General features: G+C 44.3%; 1 protein-coding gene across 2 annotated transcripts; it reads right to left on the bottom strand.

The window, feature by feature from the left end:
* Nucleotides 1-430: 430 nt before the first annotated feature.
* MRPS33 (mitochondrial ribosomal protein S33) lies at nt 431-14,875 on the bottom strand. Of its 2 annotated transcripts, none has more exons than XM_054989056.1 (3): nt 14,793-14,875; nt 7,909-8,163; nt 431-577 (listed from the first exon to the last, which is right to left on the bottom strand). In XM_054989056.1, exons 2-3 carry the CDS (start codon nt 8,124-8,126, stop codon nt 472-474), a joined length of 324 nt encoding a protein of 107 aa, XP_054845031.1. In that variant the 5' UTR covers nt 8,127-8,163; nt 14,793-14,875; the 3' UTR covers nt 431-471. The 2 variants fall into 2 exon arrangements, with proteins under 2 accessions (XP_054845031.1, XP_054845032.1); XM_054989057.1 differs by having other exon boundaries at nt 14,807-14,873.
* Between the last annotated feature and the right edge of the window lie 568 nt (nt 14,876-15,443).

Below are 15,443 nucleotides of genomic sequence, written 5' to 3'. Positions count from 1 at the left end.
CCACGTTCAGACCCCAGTCATGGCAGAACTGTGACTACTAGAAAAGCATGAGCGAAATCAATTTGGTGGATCTTTCCCAGTTACTCACTGCTTGTCTTCTAGGCCAAGCAAAATCTATGCTGCTGCCTCCTCAGCTGCTTGCATTAAATTACACCTCTGGAAAGAGGCTCTCAAAACCACTGGGGTACAATGAAGGATGCCTAAATCTGACACAAATTCCCCTTCAATCTGAAAGGCAAAGGGAAAGCTGGCTCTCCAATCAAAGATGTTGGAGCCAGCTTGAAATGGTGTGCTGGAGCCAAAACTGGACTAAGGTAGGGGAGTCCCACGGTTTTGCTTCCAATTGCAAACAAAAAATACAGGTAACCCGTGAAGTTTGACGTCCTGATCGCCCCGGAGGAACAGAAAGATTAGAAAATAAATCAAATCATTAAATGAAACAAAAATGCTTTATTAAATACAGAGGGAAAGCTATTTTCTCTTCAACGCTCTCTTTCCTTCTCCTTTCTTCGGCGGTCCTTTCCCATGTAGTTTCTTCACTCTTTTCATCTCATCTTTGAAATCTTCATGCTCATCTCTAAGGAGAGAAAGGATACAGTAAGTGGGGAACTGCAAGGGAAAAATCACTGTTAAAACACACAGCTCAGAGTAGCAGGTTCCTAGCTTTGATGAATGATCAGCAGAACTTGTTGCACATCACTTTCTGTTCTCTCATTCTTATGTAAAATGTGTACCACTAGATGTACATGCTGAGCAGCTGGAGGAATGCTTCCCAAAGCTTTCTGTGCAGGCAGAGTCTGTAAGACAGGGCAGTAGCTAGGATGGGGCCAGAGGGTGCCCTGGCCCATCTGGGGCACTGATTCACACCGCCTAGACTGAGCAACAACAAAAAACAGGTTATTTAATTTGTGGCATTTCCACTCAGAGGATGCCTTTTTAGAACAGGTAATAATTCCAAAGGATGCTCTAGCGTGCTGCAACAAACACAAACAGGAGTCTTGTGGCACTGACAAGAGTCCTGTTTGACCAGCAATTCTCTTACTCTAAAATGGAAGAGTCAGTGGCAGGTGATGCTCCCCAAAAGAAGACACCAGAAAAGATTCTTCTTGATCATGATAAGACAACGGATTTCCTAGGAAGCATCACCTGGAAACACCTTGCAAGGAAAGTTGCCTAAAATGTGTGAAGCAATCAGAATACAGTCAATGAATACACGTATTTCGTGAAACAAAAACTCAGGAAGAGTGTGTCAACTATTTTCAACAAAGTCGTCAGGGAAGACGTCGTGATGCGCAGCATCTCTCCAAACGCACACAGTTCCTAAATACCATTCAACAATTAAATAGCTCGTGTACACAGTCTAATGAAAGAAGCTCTCTTACTCCGAATCAAATCCATTATGGTTTAGTCCAAACAGCAGTCACTCTTGGGCAGAAATTCAATCCCAACCGTGGTGCAGGAAATGCTTTAACACCAGAGACTTCAGCCAGAGACTTTAAGCACACGAAGCCTCTGCCTAACACTGAGCTATGGGTTCTGCCCTAAAACGGCAAGAATGGCGGAGTATGCAGATGCAGCACCAACCTCAACAGGAGAAACAGGACTGCTCCACGTTTATACACAAAGACATGAAGTCTGCTCCCAACAGGCAGCATGTCTATAATTATTATTAAAAATATTTACATCACACCTCAGACTCATGGCAGCTTATAATATACCAAAGCAGAAGGCAATATAAAATGCACTATGTATTTTCCCCCTTTGGTTTTTGTTTTAAAACAAGACTAGCAAGAACATTTTTTTAAAACAACAAATTGATTTTCTGCACAGAATTGCACCAAGAGGTGCTGAGCCCCACCAACACCCACTTGTGCCCTACAGCAGCTAAGGTTCCACTGAATGCTGCCCAGCCCGAAGGGAGCGCACTCCCCATGCCACTCTGGCCATGCAGCAAATAGGCCATTGGCTTGAGCAAACCTGCTTTATCAACAAATGTCTCAAGGGGTGTGTGCGTTACGTGCTGTCAAGTCGCTTCCAACTTATGGCGGCCTTATGAAAGACCACCAAAATGTACTTGACATTTTCCTGTCCATCTCATTTTTTTAAAATCATTTACTTTTATTTTACTTTTTAACACAAGCTTTTAATTTTCCAATAAGCAATCCTAACTCTGGCATTAGGTAGACAAGTGGCCTACCATAACTTGGGGCAAGTCCACCTCGTCTCCAAAGTTAGCCAGCGCTACTACGAGTCCCACACCTGCTTCCTCTGTTAGGACCTTATCAGTCTACATTAACCAGGTCCATTTAAATAAGTTTAAGCTTCCGGATACTGTAAGAAGCAAGTGAAAAAGGGACTCTCTCACAGCCAATGAGAGACAGTCCCTCCAAGCAACCAGCTAATTCCATACTGTAGACAACCTAATACACAAACAGATCCACAAAGCAAGATCAAATATCATGATATTTCACGTTTGTTTCTTATTTATTCAAGGCAACTTTCTTTGACGGCAAGGTCTAACGTCTTCAGTCTATATTTCAATACGGGGCATAGCTATTGCTTTCTACTTTTGAAGAATTATTCCTTAGGCTAAAAAAAAATTACAGTATGTATTAAACAGACACTCAATTAGGGCTGTTAAACGCAACAATCACAAAACTCAGCGCAAGATATCAAGCAAAGTTCTTTCCTAGGACCATCATCAGAAATCGTTTAACTGGAGACTACATGGTTTTTTGGCAAAGAATGTTTGTGTGCCAAATCCCAGAACTCTGGACCTTCTCCTATCAACATCCAGTCATAAGGAAGCCACATGGATGAGGGATAATCCCACTTCTTCACAACCCCTTTCCCTCCCGACCCAAGCTTTTGAAAGAGAGAGTGCCAAACTGTAACAGCTGGTGGGCCGACAGTCCTTATATCCCTTTCAAGGGGATCAACAATCAGTTTGGAAAAGTCTGCAGGGGTAGATGGGATTGAGTGAGGCAACAGAAGCAGCTTCTCTTAGCTGTCAGATAATTTAGTGCAATTTTCAGAAATTGATTCTCCCCCCTCTCATGCTGGAGATATATAGTGCAATAGTGAACAAGAGTCTGGATGTAAGGGGGGGGGGGAAGCACATCCTTTTGCCCTCCCCAGCAGAACCAGTTCCCTAATACCTTTTACTCAGAGATCCATTACACCTCCCATTAAGGATGCTACTGATTACACCTATAATTTTCAGACCAAAGCAAGTGAAAGGCTCCATTTTCTTCTGGAAAGTAACAAGCTTTTTAATGAAATTTCAAGGTGCTGCACTCTGTATTATTACCTGCTGGACCTATGATACAGCGTGAAATCAAGTATCAGATCCCAATACCATCCATCCAAGGGCACTTTAACCCACAGAGCAATATAAAAGACAGTCAGGTGAGCACATATTTTTCTTTGCCAGTTTCCCTTTCTTTTTCAGCTCTCGTACCAATCCGAGTTACAGGAATCTGAAAAGCAGATGGCCGGGGTAGGGGGAGAGGAGCAGGTAAAGAAATGCTCAGTATAGATTTAATTTATGCGTATCTGGCTGGATTGCACCCAAAGTCGATCTGCAGTCTACAGAAAGAGGCCTAAAAACAGCACCAAGAAATCTGGATTTGATTCAAAGCATTCAGATAAGAGATTCAGCAAATGCTTGCTTTGCATGAAAGGGCTGATGATTTTATTCTTAAGGTCACTTCACAGAAAGCAACGTGTCTGTAGCAAGTTACATCCATGTACAAAGTACAGATTGTGTGAAGTAGCCCACACAGTCTGCCAATTGTGAAGTTTTTGATAAGTAACTCCAGGGTTGTAGGAAAAGGCAGAGTGGGTTGTTCAAAGATCAGGGCCGGAGAACGTAACGGGAGTTATGAAGTGGGGGTGGCGACGAGCCATAACCGTGCAAGGTAGCAAATGCTTTGGCTGCAAAAGATCCCAGGTTCAATCTCGCCCTCTCCAATAAAAAGGAATTCAGATAGCAAGGCTGGGAAAGATCTCTGACTGAGCCTTTGTCAGTCATTGCCAGTCAGTAGGTCAGACACATTAATTACAATGTCAAACGGGAACTTTCCGGCCTCCCTGCTCCACTCATCTGCGCAACATGCTGCTCCTGGGGGATAAGAAAGCCCAAAGAACGATACCCTGGGATCTGCACCAGGAAGGCAGATTTGGCAGAAATTGCCAATTTAGTCTGCATCCAACCCAGATGACATTACTAGGTTAGACAGACCTCTCTTTTGACTCTAGATAAGGCAGAGAAAGAAGTTCTTTTCCTCAGTTTTGGAGCCACTAGCTAACGTTTCAAATTTACTTTCCACGACCTCAAGGGCTAAAATCCTGCTTTTGTTTCATGAAAGAAAGCAAACACAGCTTCAGAAATCCACTTTTTGCATTGCACAAGGGGAACACTGAAAAGCCATGGATAAGATCGGTACACCCTCTCTATGCAACCAAGACAAAAATCATGACTTTCAGTCCATGTGCCCCAGATTGCTCCTCTTTCTTAACACACTGTTTATGTTCTCTCCTTATACATTACTATATTAGCAGTATTCTGATACCAGCTATGTAGGCAAAGGTAAAGGTAGTCCCCTGTGCAAGCACTGAGTCATTACTGACCCATGGGGGGATGTTGCATCACGACATTTTCTTGGCAGACTTTTTGTTACAGGGTAGTTTGCCATTGCCGCCTTCCCCAGTCATCTACACTTTACCTCCAGGAAACTGGGTACTCATTTTACTGACCTTGGAAGGATGGAAGGCTGAGTCAACCTTGAGCCGGCTATCTGAACCTGGCTTCCGCCAGGATCGAACTCAGGTCCTGAGCAGCGCTTGGACTGCAGTACTGCAGCTTACCACTCTGCACCACGGGGCTCCTGTACCTAACAGCCATGATCCCTATAAAATTTTAAGGGGGTGGGTGGCAGTGGGGATTTAATGCACCCTGTAAGCAGAGACCTTGGACAGGCCTTACTTGGCTGCAGCCAGCATCTTCCTTGAACTAACAGGATCAAAGCCTATTAATAAAGCTCCTTTTGATTCAGAAGCCACGTACCGAATTTAAGTTTCCATTTTGATTTACTTTCCCAGTGGCCGTACTTGTCCATTAGCCAGACAATATCACCCCCCTAAGGTTACTGAGCTGCTATTGCTAATATTCTTACTTGTTCACAAAAGCACCTCTCAGGCCTTAATTTTATTCCACCCCCGTCAAAGTGTCTACTGCCTGCAGCCAAATGTGTTTCAGAAAAAGCGACACTGTGATCCCTTGCAGCTTTTTCGGAGCAAGAGATTGGCTTTAATAAAAAGAGAAAGACGGCAAGAACCAGGCAAGTAATTGTGTCAAAGGGAAGCCCCCCTGTGAAATAGGCAGGCTTGCTATTTCGCTCTCCTCCCTCCTCCCGCCCCAGAAGCAGAGAGAACACTTGGATGGCCCTTATACGGGATTAAAAATAGAAGCGTGTGCCTAGTCTTAGAAGAAAGAGCTCTCAAGCCCAGGTGGTTTTGGAAGGGCAATATTTCATCACTTAACACACTGTTGGGGAGATATTTAAAGGAAACATGAAATGCTCTCAGTAAAGGAGGACTACACTCCCCCTCCTGCCCCCATGTTTGCCTACCTTGAATGAGTTGTCTAGCTTGCCCCAGGCTCCCTCCACCCCAGACTAGTTATTGCCCTTCAGAAAGGACACTGGTGACAGGGCTCTATCAGTATCTAAAGCAATGTTCTCCGATGCAGTGCTTGTTGCTCAGGGATACAACCCAAGAAGATGAATTTTGGATGGGGGTGGACCATGGCTCAGCAGCAGAGCGTCTGCTTAACATGAAGGTCCAGTCTCCAGTGGTGGAAAGTGCTGTCAAATCACAGCTGATGTGTGGCAACCCCTAGTGGGGTGTTCAAGGCAAGAGCAGGTGGTTTGCCATTGCCTGCCTCTGCAATGAGGTGGTTTGCCATTGCCTGCCTCTCCAACCCTGGTCTTCACTGGAAGTTTCCCAGGCAATTACTATCCAAGGTCGACCCTGCTTAGCTTCTGAGATCTGATGAGATCAGGCTTGCCCAGACTTTCCAGCTGAGGGCAATCTCTGGTATCTCCAGTTAAACAAGGATGAAGCAGTAGGAGATGTGAAAAATCTGAGATCTTGGGAGAGCTGCTTCCAGGCAGAGGAGACAACGTGCAAAGTGCCATCAAGTTCCAGCTGACTTATGGGGACTCCACTGGGGTTTCAAGGCAAGAGATGAACAGAAGTGGTTTGTCATTGCCTGCCTCTGAATAGCAACCGCTATTCAGTACTAACCGAAGGCCCACCCTGCTTCGCTTCCAAGATCTGATGAGATCGGGTTAGTCTAGGCCAGGATAGGGATTTTTCAGCAGGGGCAGCTTGCTTAGCTTCTGAGATGTGATGAGATCAAGCAAGCCTGTGTCATCCACATCAGGGCAGAGTAGACAATACTGTCCTTGATAGACCAATGGTTGGATACAGTGTAAGACAAATTCATGGGGGAAAACATCTGGGTGCTTTAGGCTGTTCCCTACCAATAGACTAACATCTCAGTCCGGCCCCTGGGCTTTGCTCCTTTTTCTTTGCAAACTGAAACCCAGCACCAACGCTTCCCTAAACCAAGAGCTGACCCCAGCTTTCCTCCACCTTCCTGCTGCAGCACGGGCCTCAGAAGAGCAGAGGAGGCCTCGTGTTGTGTCTGCAACTAACACCTATTTGGAAGTTGCCTTGAACCATGTGGAAAGGCAGGATATAAAATGGCTTAATAAATTAATAAAAATAAAAGCAGTTGCCACCAATGAGGAATCAACAAGAAGCAACGACCAAGGCTGCAGCCCCTAGCCAATGCCCCTTGCTGCCTTTTCGCTCATTTTCCCTTGCCCAGGAGCAAGAGCACCTAACCCACCTTACCTAATAGCTTGCAGAAGGGTTTAAGGACACCTGGAGAGTGAGAGAGGAAGAAGCATTAGCTGTTCAATCACTTAGGAGCTTCTTGATGGGCCAGAGCCTAAGAACTAGAGCTACTGTGGTGTAATGGTTAGAGCCTCAGTCTAGGATCTGGAAAACCCGAGTTCAAACCCCCGCTGCACCATGGAAATTCACTGGATCATCTTGGGCGAGTCACTGATTCAGGGAGAACAACCCCGCTTGGGAATAACGCCATTGGGGAGAAAGGGGGTTGTAAATATCTAGATAAAGATGATGCACTTTAAATGATTTCACCCACATGACCTAAGGCAAAGGGCTCTTGAAACACCTCCTCTCCAGCATGAGCAGCAAAGGACTCATACAGAGTGGCTTCCTCTGCTGTTTGTTCTTTAACCCTTTCCGCCCCTCACAGACATACATGCAACATGAACAGCCACAAAAGCTCAGATCTTTGGCCCCTCAGTTGCTGAGCTCCTTATGCACAGGAACAAGCAGCTGGTGGGCCTAAGAGGAGAACTCTGCCAGAGGCTCTGAGGCTGTTCACACCACATATGTTCGTGGGGGTGGGTGGGATAAGGGAAGAGATCATTAATGAACTTTATGTCTCAGCTTACGCAAAAGCACACCACGGGTGGAGCTCATTAGGCTTTGTTTGTTTCAAAATAAAAGCCAGAAGAGGGGCCGAGGATCTGCTCAGGCCAAAAAACACTTCCCCAAGGTCTCAAGCGATTGTCCTTCCAAGTAGATTTAGGTCCTTTCAGGGAGGACACGGGGGCCTGAATTTGGGTTCTTGTACCTGCATGTGCTCTACTACTGATCTGCCCCCTGTGGTGCATGAAACCCAAGCAGACACGACCATTCCATTTGCACCCGGTCAGTAGTTCTCCTCCTTTCACGAGCACGCACCCCTTCCTTGCTGCCTTCATCATTCCTTCACTACCCACCCATCCCCAATGCCTGGATTACCTGTAGAGGCCATAGAAGCGAAGTTTCCTCATCAGGCCAGAGTAAATGTTGTGGGGAGGATACCAGTCATAGACCTCCTTCCGCTTGGCCATGGGCGTCTCACTGAGCAGCTTCACGACTTTCATGGACTGCCTATCAGTGGGCCGAGTGACCTCTCCAAATATCCGTGCACTCAGGCGGGCCATCCGTAAGGCGTAGTTGGAAAGGTTGGAGGACATCTCAGAGGGCTAGCAAGGCATGTGTGTGCCCTCCTTGCTATAAAAAAAAAGGAGAGACGGTTGCTTGAAACTGCTAGGAATGGCTGTTACAAACTCCTGTCACCTACTACGGTTAGTCTCCGTTGCATGATCAAAACAAGAAGTCGGCAAAACATTTTATGAATTGCATCTTTCATCTCAAAGGCATACTGCGAAGCTGAAGGTTCTCATATATTTTACAGCCGTCAGGCCACAAAAGAATGAAGCGTTACAAAAATGAGTCCAGTTGTTCCTCTTAACCATTGCAGCAGTGCTGGATGGCTAGGTGGTACGAAATAGGGAAAAAAATCCTTACCGTGGATAGTTTTATTTACTTCATTTATATTCCATCTCTTCCCAATGGAGACCCAAGGCAGCTTACATCATTCTTCTATCCTCCGTTGTATTTTCACAACAACCCTGTGAGGTAGGCTAGTCTGAGTGGGCATAACTGGCCCAAGGTCACCCAGCAAACTTCCACGGCAACGTGGTTATTTGAGCTCGAGTCTCCCAGATACTATTTCAACACTCTAACCAATACACAGCTGAACCTTCAGAGGCTGATGGATATAGCCCCTTCCCCACGAGAAGATGATAAGCTACCTTCCCTGGGGACTCTTGATGCTCATTCCATGCCAACTGAAACAAAGTATATAGAGCTGCAATTGCTTAGATTCCTTTTATTAACCTTCCTTAAATCACCTCCTCCTCTACTGAGTTTTAGATTATAAACTCATCGGGGCAGAAGCCTGCCTTCTTTGCTTATGATATTCTGTACAACCACAGCTGCTCATCCTCCAATCTGATATATGCCCTTATGTGCCAACAATGTCCTTCTGCTCTGTACATTGGACAAACCAGCCAACCTCTACGCAAAAGAATAAATGGACACAAATCTGACATTAGAAATGGCAACGTCCAGAAACCAGTGGGAGAACACTTCAATCTACCAAGACATTGCATCAAAGACTTAAAGATCGCTGTAGTTCAACAGAAACCTTTCAAAAACAAAATCCAACGGGAAGCTGCTGAATTGGAATTCATATGCAAATTTGACTCTGTCAAGCTGGGACTGAATAGGGACTATGAATGGTTATCTCATTATCACAGGTAACTGATTTCCTTTACAGAGGCGGGGTCAGGGGGAGTCCAGTGGCACCTGGTGTGGGCTTTCGAGGACCACGGTTCTCTTTGTCAGATGCATCTGGCGGGGAGGACTGTGGTTATCGAGGGCTTGTGCTGCAGTGCTGCTGAACTCTTTTTGATTTTGCTACTACAGACTAACACGGCAAACTCCTTTGAATCTTTACACAAGCAAACTGATCCCTACACCAAAAGGAGCTGTCTGCATCTCCATATCAAAGGAGTTGTTTATATCCCCCCTCTCCTCCTTCCCCCCCCCCTCTTCTATATTTGGCCAGTTTCCTTCTGCCCTCCATGCATCTGACGAAGAGAACGTGATTCTCGAAAGCTTATGCTACAATAAAATTGGTTAGTCTTAAAGGTGCTACTGGACTCTTTTTGATTTTGTACAACCACAGAAAACTAGCTTCTTATAGGCATAAGCATCAGGCCCTGTAACAGAGACAAACCACCTTATAGAGAGCCAGTTTGGTGTAGTGGTTAAGAGCGTGGGATTCTAATCTGGAGAGCTGGGTTTGATTCCCCAGTCCTCCACTTGAAGCCAGCTGAGTGACCTTGGGCAAGTCACGGCTCTCTGGAGCTCTCTCAGCCCCACCCACCTCACAGGGTATTTGTTGTGGCGATAATAATGGCATACTTTGTAAACCGCTCTGAGTGGGCATTAAGTTGTCCTGAAGTGTGGTGAATAAAACGAATGTTGTTTACTACTACTACTACTACTACTACTACTACTACTAGTGTGGTGTACTGATTGGAGTGTTGGACTGAGCATGGCTGGGTTACCTTGGGCCAGCCATGTTCTGTCAGCCTAACTGACCTCACAGGAGAGAATGTTACATGACATGTTAAGCTGAGATCCTTGGGAAAACAGCAGGATAAAAGATAAAAGCACTAACTACCAACAAAGTAGCGACAGTCATGTTGGTATCTGTGTTTGGATGTTACGGAAATTCCAAGAGATGCACAATGTTAAAGGGTAGAATCAGTTGCCACTTTCTAGCTTTACCTTGATTAATGTTTGGTTAAAACTGAAGAGGAGGAGAACCTTGGAGGAAAGGGGTACATAAAAATGTGGACCAGATCTTGTCCACATGCAATACCCTAGCCATCCCTACTCTATATGGATATGATGTGGTGGAGAGTGCCCTCAAGTCATACTTACGGGCAACCCTTGGTAGGGTTTTCATGGCAAAAGACTAACAGAAGTGGTTTGCCATTGCCTGCCTCTGCAACCCAGGTCTTTGTTGGAAGTCTTCCACCCAATTACAAACCAAGGCCAACCCCGCTTAGCTTCTGAGGTCTGATCTCTAGGTCAGAGCTCTATATCAATATATTAACTTGTATATGTACCCTCGCTTTATCAGCCAAACCAATATGCAGGGCAGCTTCCACATTAATTCAAACACCGGTCAATCCACAATTAACAGTCAGCAGTAACATGCTGAATTCAAACAAGTAGCCCAAAAGATCACAGAAGAATAGCAGCGACACACACTGAAATTCTCCAACAATAATATTTTACATTGATTATTTTAGTAATGTAAAAAAGCCAACAGCAGTAGTATGTTATCTTAAGAGATCAATATGGAAGGCAGGCTAATCAGAAGCCCCCGTGTGCTTTTGTTAAAAGCCTCTGTAAACAGAAATATCTTTTCCCGGCACCAAGGCTATAAAACACATGAAATTGTAGTGCTAATAGTAACAATAAAATCCCATTTTATAAATAGGAGGCAGATGCTGCTAATGGCTTGCACAAGGACACTTAAGGAGTCTGTGTTGAATCTGGAATTAGAGAGAAGGTATCATCAGCCAGGATCTAGGAACTCCCATCAGCCTATATACCACGTCACCACACTCATCCTCAAAAGCAACCCAGTTTATGTTTACATACACGCCTGCAACCACAATGGAAAAGACTCTGCGGCTCTTAGAATGTCACATAACACTGATTTAATTTTCTTTCAAGGTCCTGTTCTGAGTTTTGTGGAGCAGGCTCATCCGCGCAGATTTCAACATCCTCTGTTCGTAATGATTCCACCAGACAACAGAACGTGCTCTTTGCTCCTCTTGTACAACTGCTTGGTCTCCTTCTCACTGTCTGCTTTAAAACAGGTATTATTATGGCTGGCAACAGCACTGTAAGAACAAATGCAGCTTACATGGCCAGATTCTTGGATCAATTGGTGGCGGCAGGGAAGAGATACATTTTTAGCCTGTTCTTCCTCCAAGGAGCTTAGGCTGGCAAACTCAGCTTTCCCCTCCCCAATTTTATCTGTCCAACAAGCCTGTTAAATAGGTTAGATTGAGACCCATCTGCTAAAGTCACCTGTTACGCAGAGCAGAATAAGGATCTACTGCACCCAGGTCTCACCGATCCAAGGCTAACCATAACACTATATAAATTGTAGTAGGAGTTACCAATTTTTGTTAAAATAAGCTTCTTTTAAATATGTTTCAAATATGAGAGCTGACCCAATAGCGGGCAACTTCAGAAACACACATGCATCCTGCCTAACAACCCAGAAAACATAGGATTGCCATGGATTCATCATAACTAACTTCATTACATGGTCCGATGTAATCTGTCTCCTTTCCACCAGTCCAGGAGCTGTGGAATGATAGGAATATCAAGGAAAGAGGGCTAAAGTGTTAAACGGCCCACCAGGCCCACTCCTTAATCACTGGAAAGGCTTTACTTAGCGTGCAGGAGAAGTTACCTATTCAATTCCCACATTCATTTCAAAGTCACAAAGACTAAAGGACAATTTGGATTCTGCAGGAAGCACTGGAACTTGTGCTACAAATCCCATTTCTGTGATTTGATGGTCATATTTGGATCCACTTGCGTGTGGTCATTTTTTCCTCAGTTTCTCTTTAATGACTGGATAGGCTTCTTCAGCAATGTATGCAGGAACTAGCCTAACTTTGATGACATAGAGAGTGGATGATTTAAGCACTTCGGATATTTCAGTTACGACACTGCGAACTGGGGCACCCCCACCCCATTTTTGGCATTTCCAGTTTTCTCAGACCACAATAGATTTCCAGTGGCCAACATTTAAACTAAAATAAATTAGAATGCAAACTGCCTTACAGCTTACGCTGGCATTCTCTGACTGTTCCCACGCTACTCACACGTTCAATACATACTGGTAAAAAATATTTTGAGGAAGTTTATGGTAATTTTTCTTCACCTCTTAGATGAAGAAAACTTCTTACTACCACACAGAAATGATTCATGCACTGCTCAATATCACAATCCTATATTTATGTCTGGTGTCTTGGAAAGCACCCCCTTCACACAGTATACTTTGTCAATGCCAAGCAATATATGATAGATTCCTGCTGTCTTTCCACTTTTTAAACAGAAAAAGAACTCCAGGATATCATGTACACATAAAGCCCTCTCTACTCTATGCTGCCAATATCACTTACAGGGTTGCACTCAAGATGGAAGTTGCATGCATGGAAATAGTAATACCTCGTACTTATTGCTGTCCTCAGAATTCAAAAGCACTTCACATAAGTTATCATTGTAATCCTTAAAATAGCCCTGTAAGGTGGGATCATTAACTCAATATTGAAGATGCAGTGAAGGGGCCGGGGGAGAAACAAGCTTGACTCGCCCAGGGGTATCTAGTGAGTTGTGGCAGGGGTGAAACTTGAACCTGGGGCCTCTGGGAACACAACTCAGTCTCCTTCGCCACTACAGTACACCAGCTCACCAGATCAGAAATGTTACAAATTGCCCTGAACTTACAAGCTAATGGTATAATATAAACTCAGACAGCAAAGGGGAAAACACTGCTATATATATTCTACTTTAAAATATGCATTAATATAACTCAGATAGGAAGGCAGTCCTGTACGGAAGTGGTCTCAAGAGAGCCACCAATAAAGGGATAGGGAACTCATCAGTAAAGGGATGAGGGCCCACAGACTTTACTATTATTGCTGTAAATATTGAGGGACCATAGACTTCACTACTGTTGCTTTAAGTATGATCCTATGGGGTAGTTCCTATGTTAATATGTCCATCATAGAATTGCTTATGCTCTGTTTCAACATTTCTTCAGCTCTATATTGGATTTCTACTGGTTTATATATATATATATATATATATATATATATATATATATATATATATATATATATATACACACACACACACACTCATTACATGTTTATTGAAATGTCTTTGATACTAACTGTACTGACTCATACTGTATAATCCACCTTGAGTCTCAGTGAGAAAGGTGAACTATAAATAATATAAATAAATACATTTTAAAAGGTGAATCCTACAACCTTGACTCATGCAAAATCCCCAAACACCTCTATCTAGTCAACATTTTTAATTATATACCAAGTAACAATATGGAAGGCCAAAAGAACTAAGAAAATTTCTCAATCCCATCCTTGTTCCTTGTTATGTTGCTAGGTTTTTCTCACACACTTTTAAGCATATCAGAAAAGCTTTAGGGACTAAAGTGTTGCTCCTTTTTAGAGAAAAAGAGATCGGGCTCAAGGAAGGTCACTCCAGAAAGGCTTTGATGAAGAAACATCTATCGAGAAGGGTGAGGCCTGCCTGATATAGAGCAGAAGGCTGTTACAGTAGAAACCAACATGGCAGTAAGCACCATAGCTAAACTGGGAGAGAGATATAGAACTCTGCAAAACAGAGAGTTTGCCACGGTGTAAGAGCAGTAGCAGCCAAACACTGGTTCTGAACATACCAAAAAAATTGGTCTAGAAAATGGTTTTATTTATATAGATGTTTGTCCTCGTTTTCCTTCCCAATGGAACCCCAAAATAGTTAACAACACCGTTTTATCATCACAACGCTGTCAGGTAGGCTAGGCTGAGAGGGAATGACTGGCCCAAAGTCACCCAATGAGCTTTCACAGCAAAATGGTGATTTGAACCTGGGTCTCCCAGATTCTAGTCAGTTACTTTAATCAATTACATCATGTCAGTAATATAAGAGTCTAGTTGCTACTAGGGATATGGCCTCAGCAAGAAGAAACAGGCCTCAACAGCATGGCTACAGTGGTAACAGCACCTGGGAGACCTTGGGCCCGTCATCCCCCAGCCTAACCTACCTCACAGGTTTGTTGTGAGGATAAAGTAGGGATGCCATCTCTGGGTTGGGAAATTCCTGGAGATTTGAGGGAGGAAGAACCTGGGGAGGGGAGGGACCTCAGCAGGATATAATGCCATAGTCCACCCTCCTATGCAGCCATTTTCCCCAGGGGAACTAATCTTTGTTGCCTGGAGATCATTTGTAATTCCGGGAGATCTCCAGCCACCACCCGGAGGTTGGCAACCCTAGGATAAAGTGGAGACGGGGGAGGAACCGTGTTTCACCCAAAGCTTCCTGGAGGAAAGGGGGGATAAAAATACATTAAATAACAATGAATTAAACAAAATAAACACCAGTACCACTTGCTCAGAGGAAGAAACCAGTCAAGAAATTATATTAAGAAAAAAATTGCCTTCACCCACCCTGCAAATCTCACCTCCACACTGCTACCCATGCAGTCCTCCCCAGACAGGAAACATTCCTATTTCTGAACCGGAAAAAATAATTGGTTGCTCCGCGTATGCGTTCTGCTCCTTGTGGAGGCCGCCATTTTGAACTGTGCAGGGCATGACGTAACTGTACGGCTTGTTGCTTTGAGTTCGCAGGAAAAAAAACCCACCGAACTGTTTCGAGACAGAGAGGCGCTGGTTTAGTTATTGTCTGCTGTCGAGGCGAGGAGTAGATACTGCGATCCTATGCGTAGTTAAACGTGCTAAATTTATTGGGATCAACGGGTTTACGTTCACCTTTCTTTGCACGGAATCGGGCTGTGAATCTGACTGCAATTCACTGAAACCGCTTTAAAAATGCGGATTTCGAGGAAAACCGGTTCAGGGCGTCAATTGCAAGGTTCTGTTGGAGCTGCTTCCGCGTCGGTGTGCTAAGAGCGGGCTCCGCATTTTGTTGGTTGTAGTAGGGAGAAAAGCATCATTTTTGACGTTTTTAAGTTAAAATTCCATTTAGCTGGGAGTAGGGCGCACTGGAAACAATGAAGGTACGCTATGTAATCCTAAACAGAGTTACTCCGATTTAAGGCTGTTGAAAGCAGTGGGTTAGATTGGAGTAACTTTGCT

The sequence above is a fragment of the Eublepharis macularius genome, chromosome 9, assembly GCF_028583425.1.
Source record: "Eublepharis macularius isolate TG4126 chromosome 9, MPM_Emac_v1.0, whole genome shotgun sequence".
In the NCBI taxonomy this organism is placed as follows: Eukaryota; Metazoa; Chordata; class Lepidosauria; order Squamata; family Eublepharidae; genus Eublepharis; species Eublepharis macularius.
This window is presented reverse-complemented; position numbering and strand designations above follow the sequence as displayed.

Bases quoted from the DNA above. Each gene is read 5' to 3' on its own strand.
- MRPS33 (XM_054989056.1), bottom strand. From the start codon at position 8,126: ATGTCCTCCAACCTTTCCAACTACGCCTTACGGATGGCCCGCCTGAGT. The intron at 578-7,908 runs GTAATCCAGGCA...TTCTCTCCTTAG, and splicing joins CGCTTCTATGGCCTCTACAG to AGATGAGCATGAAGATTTCA.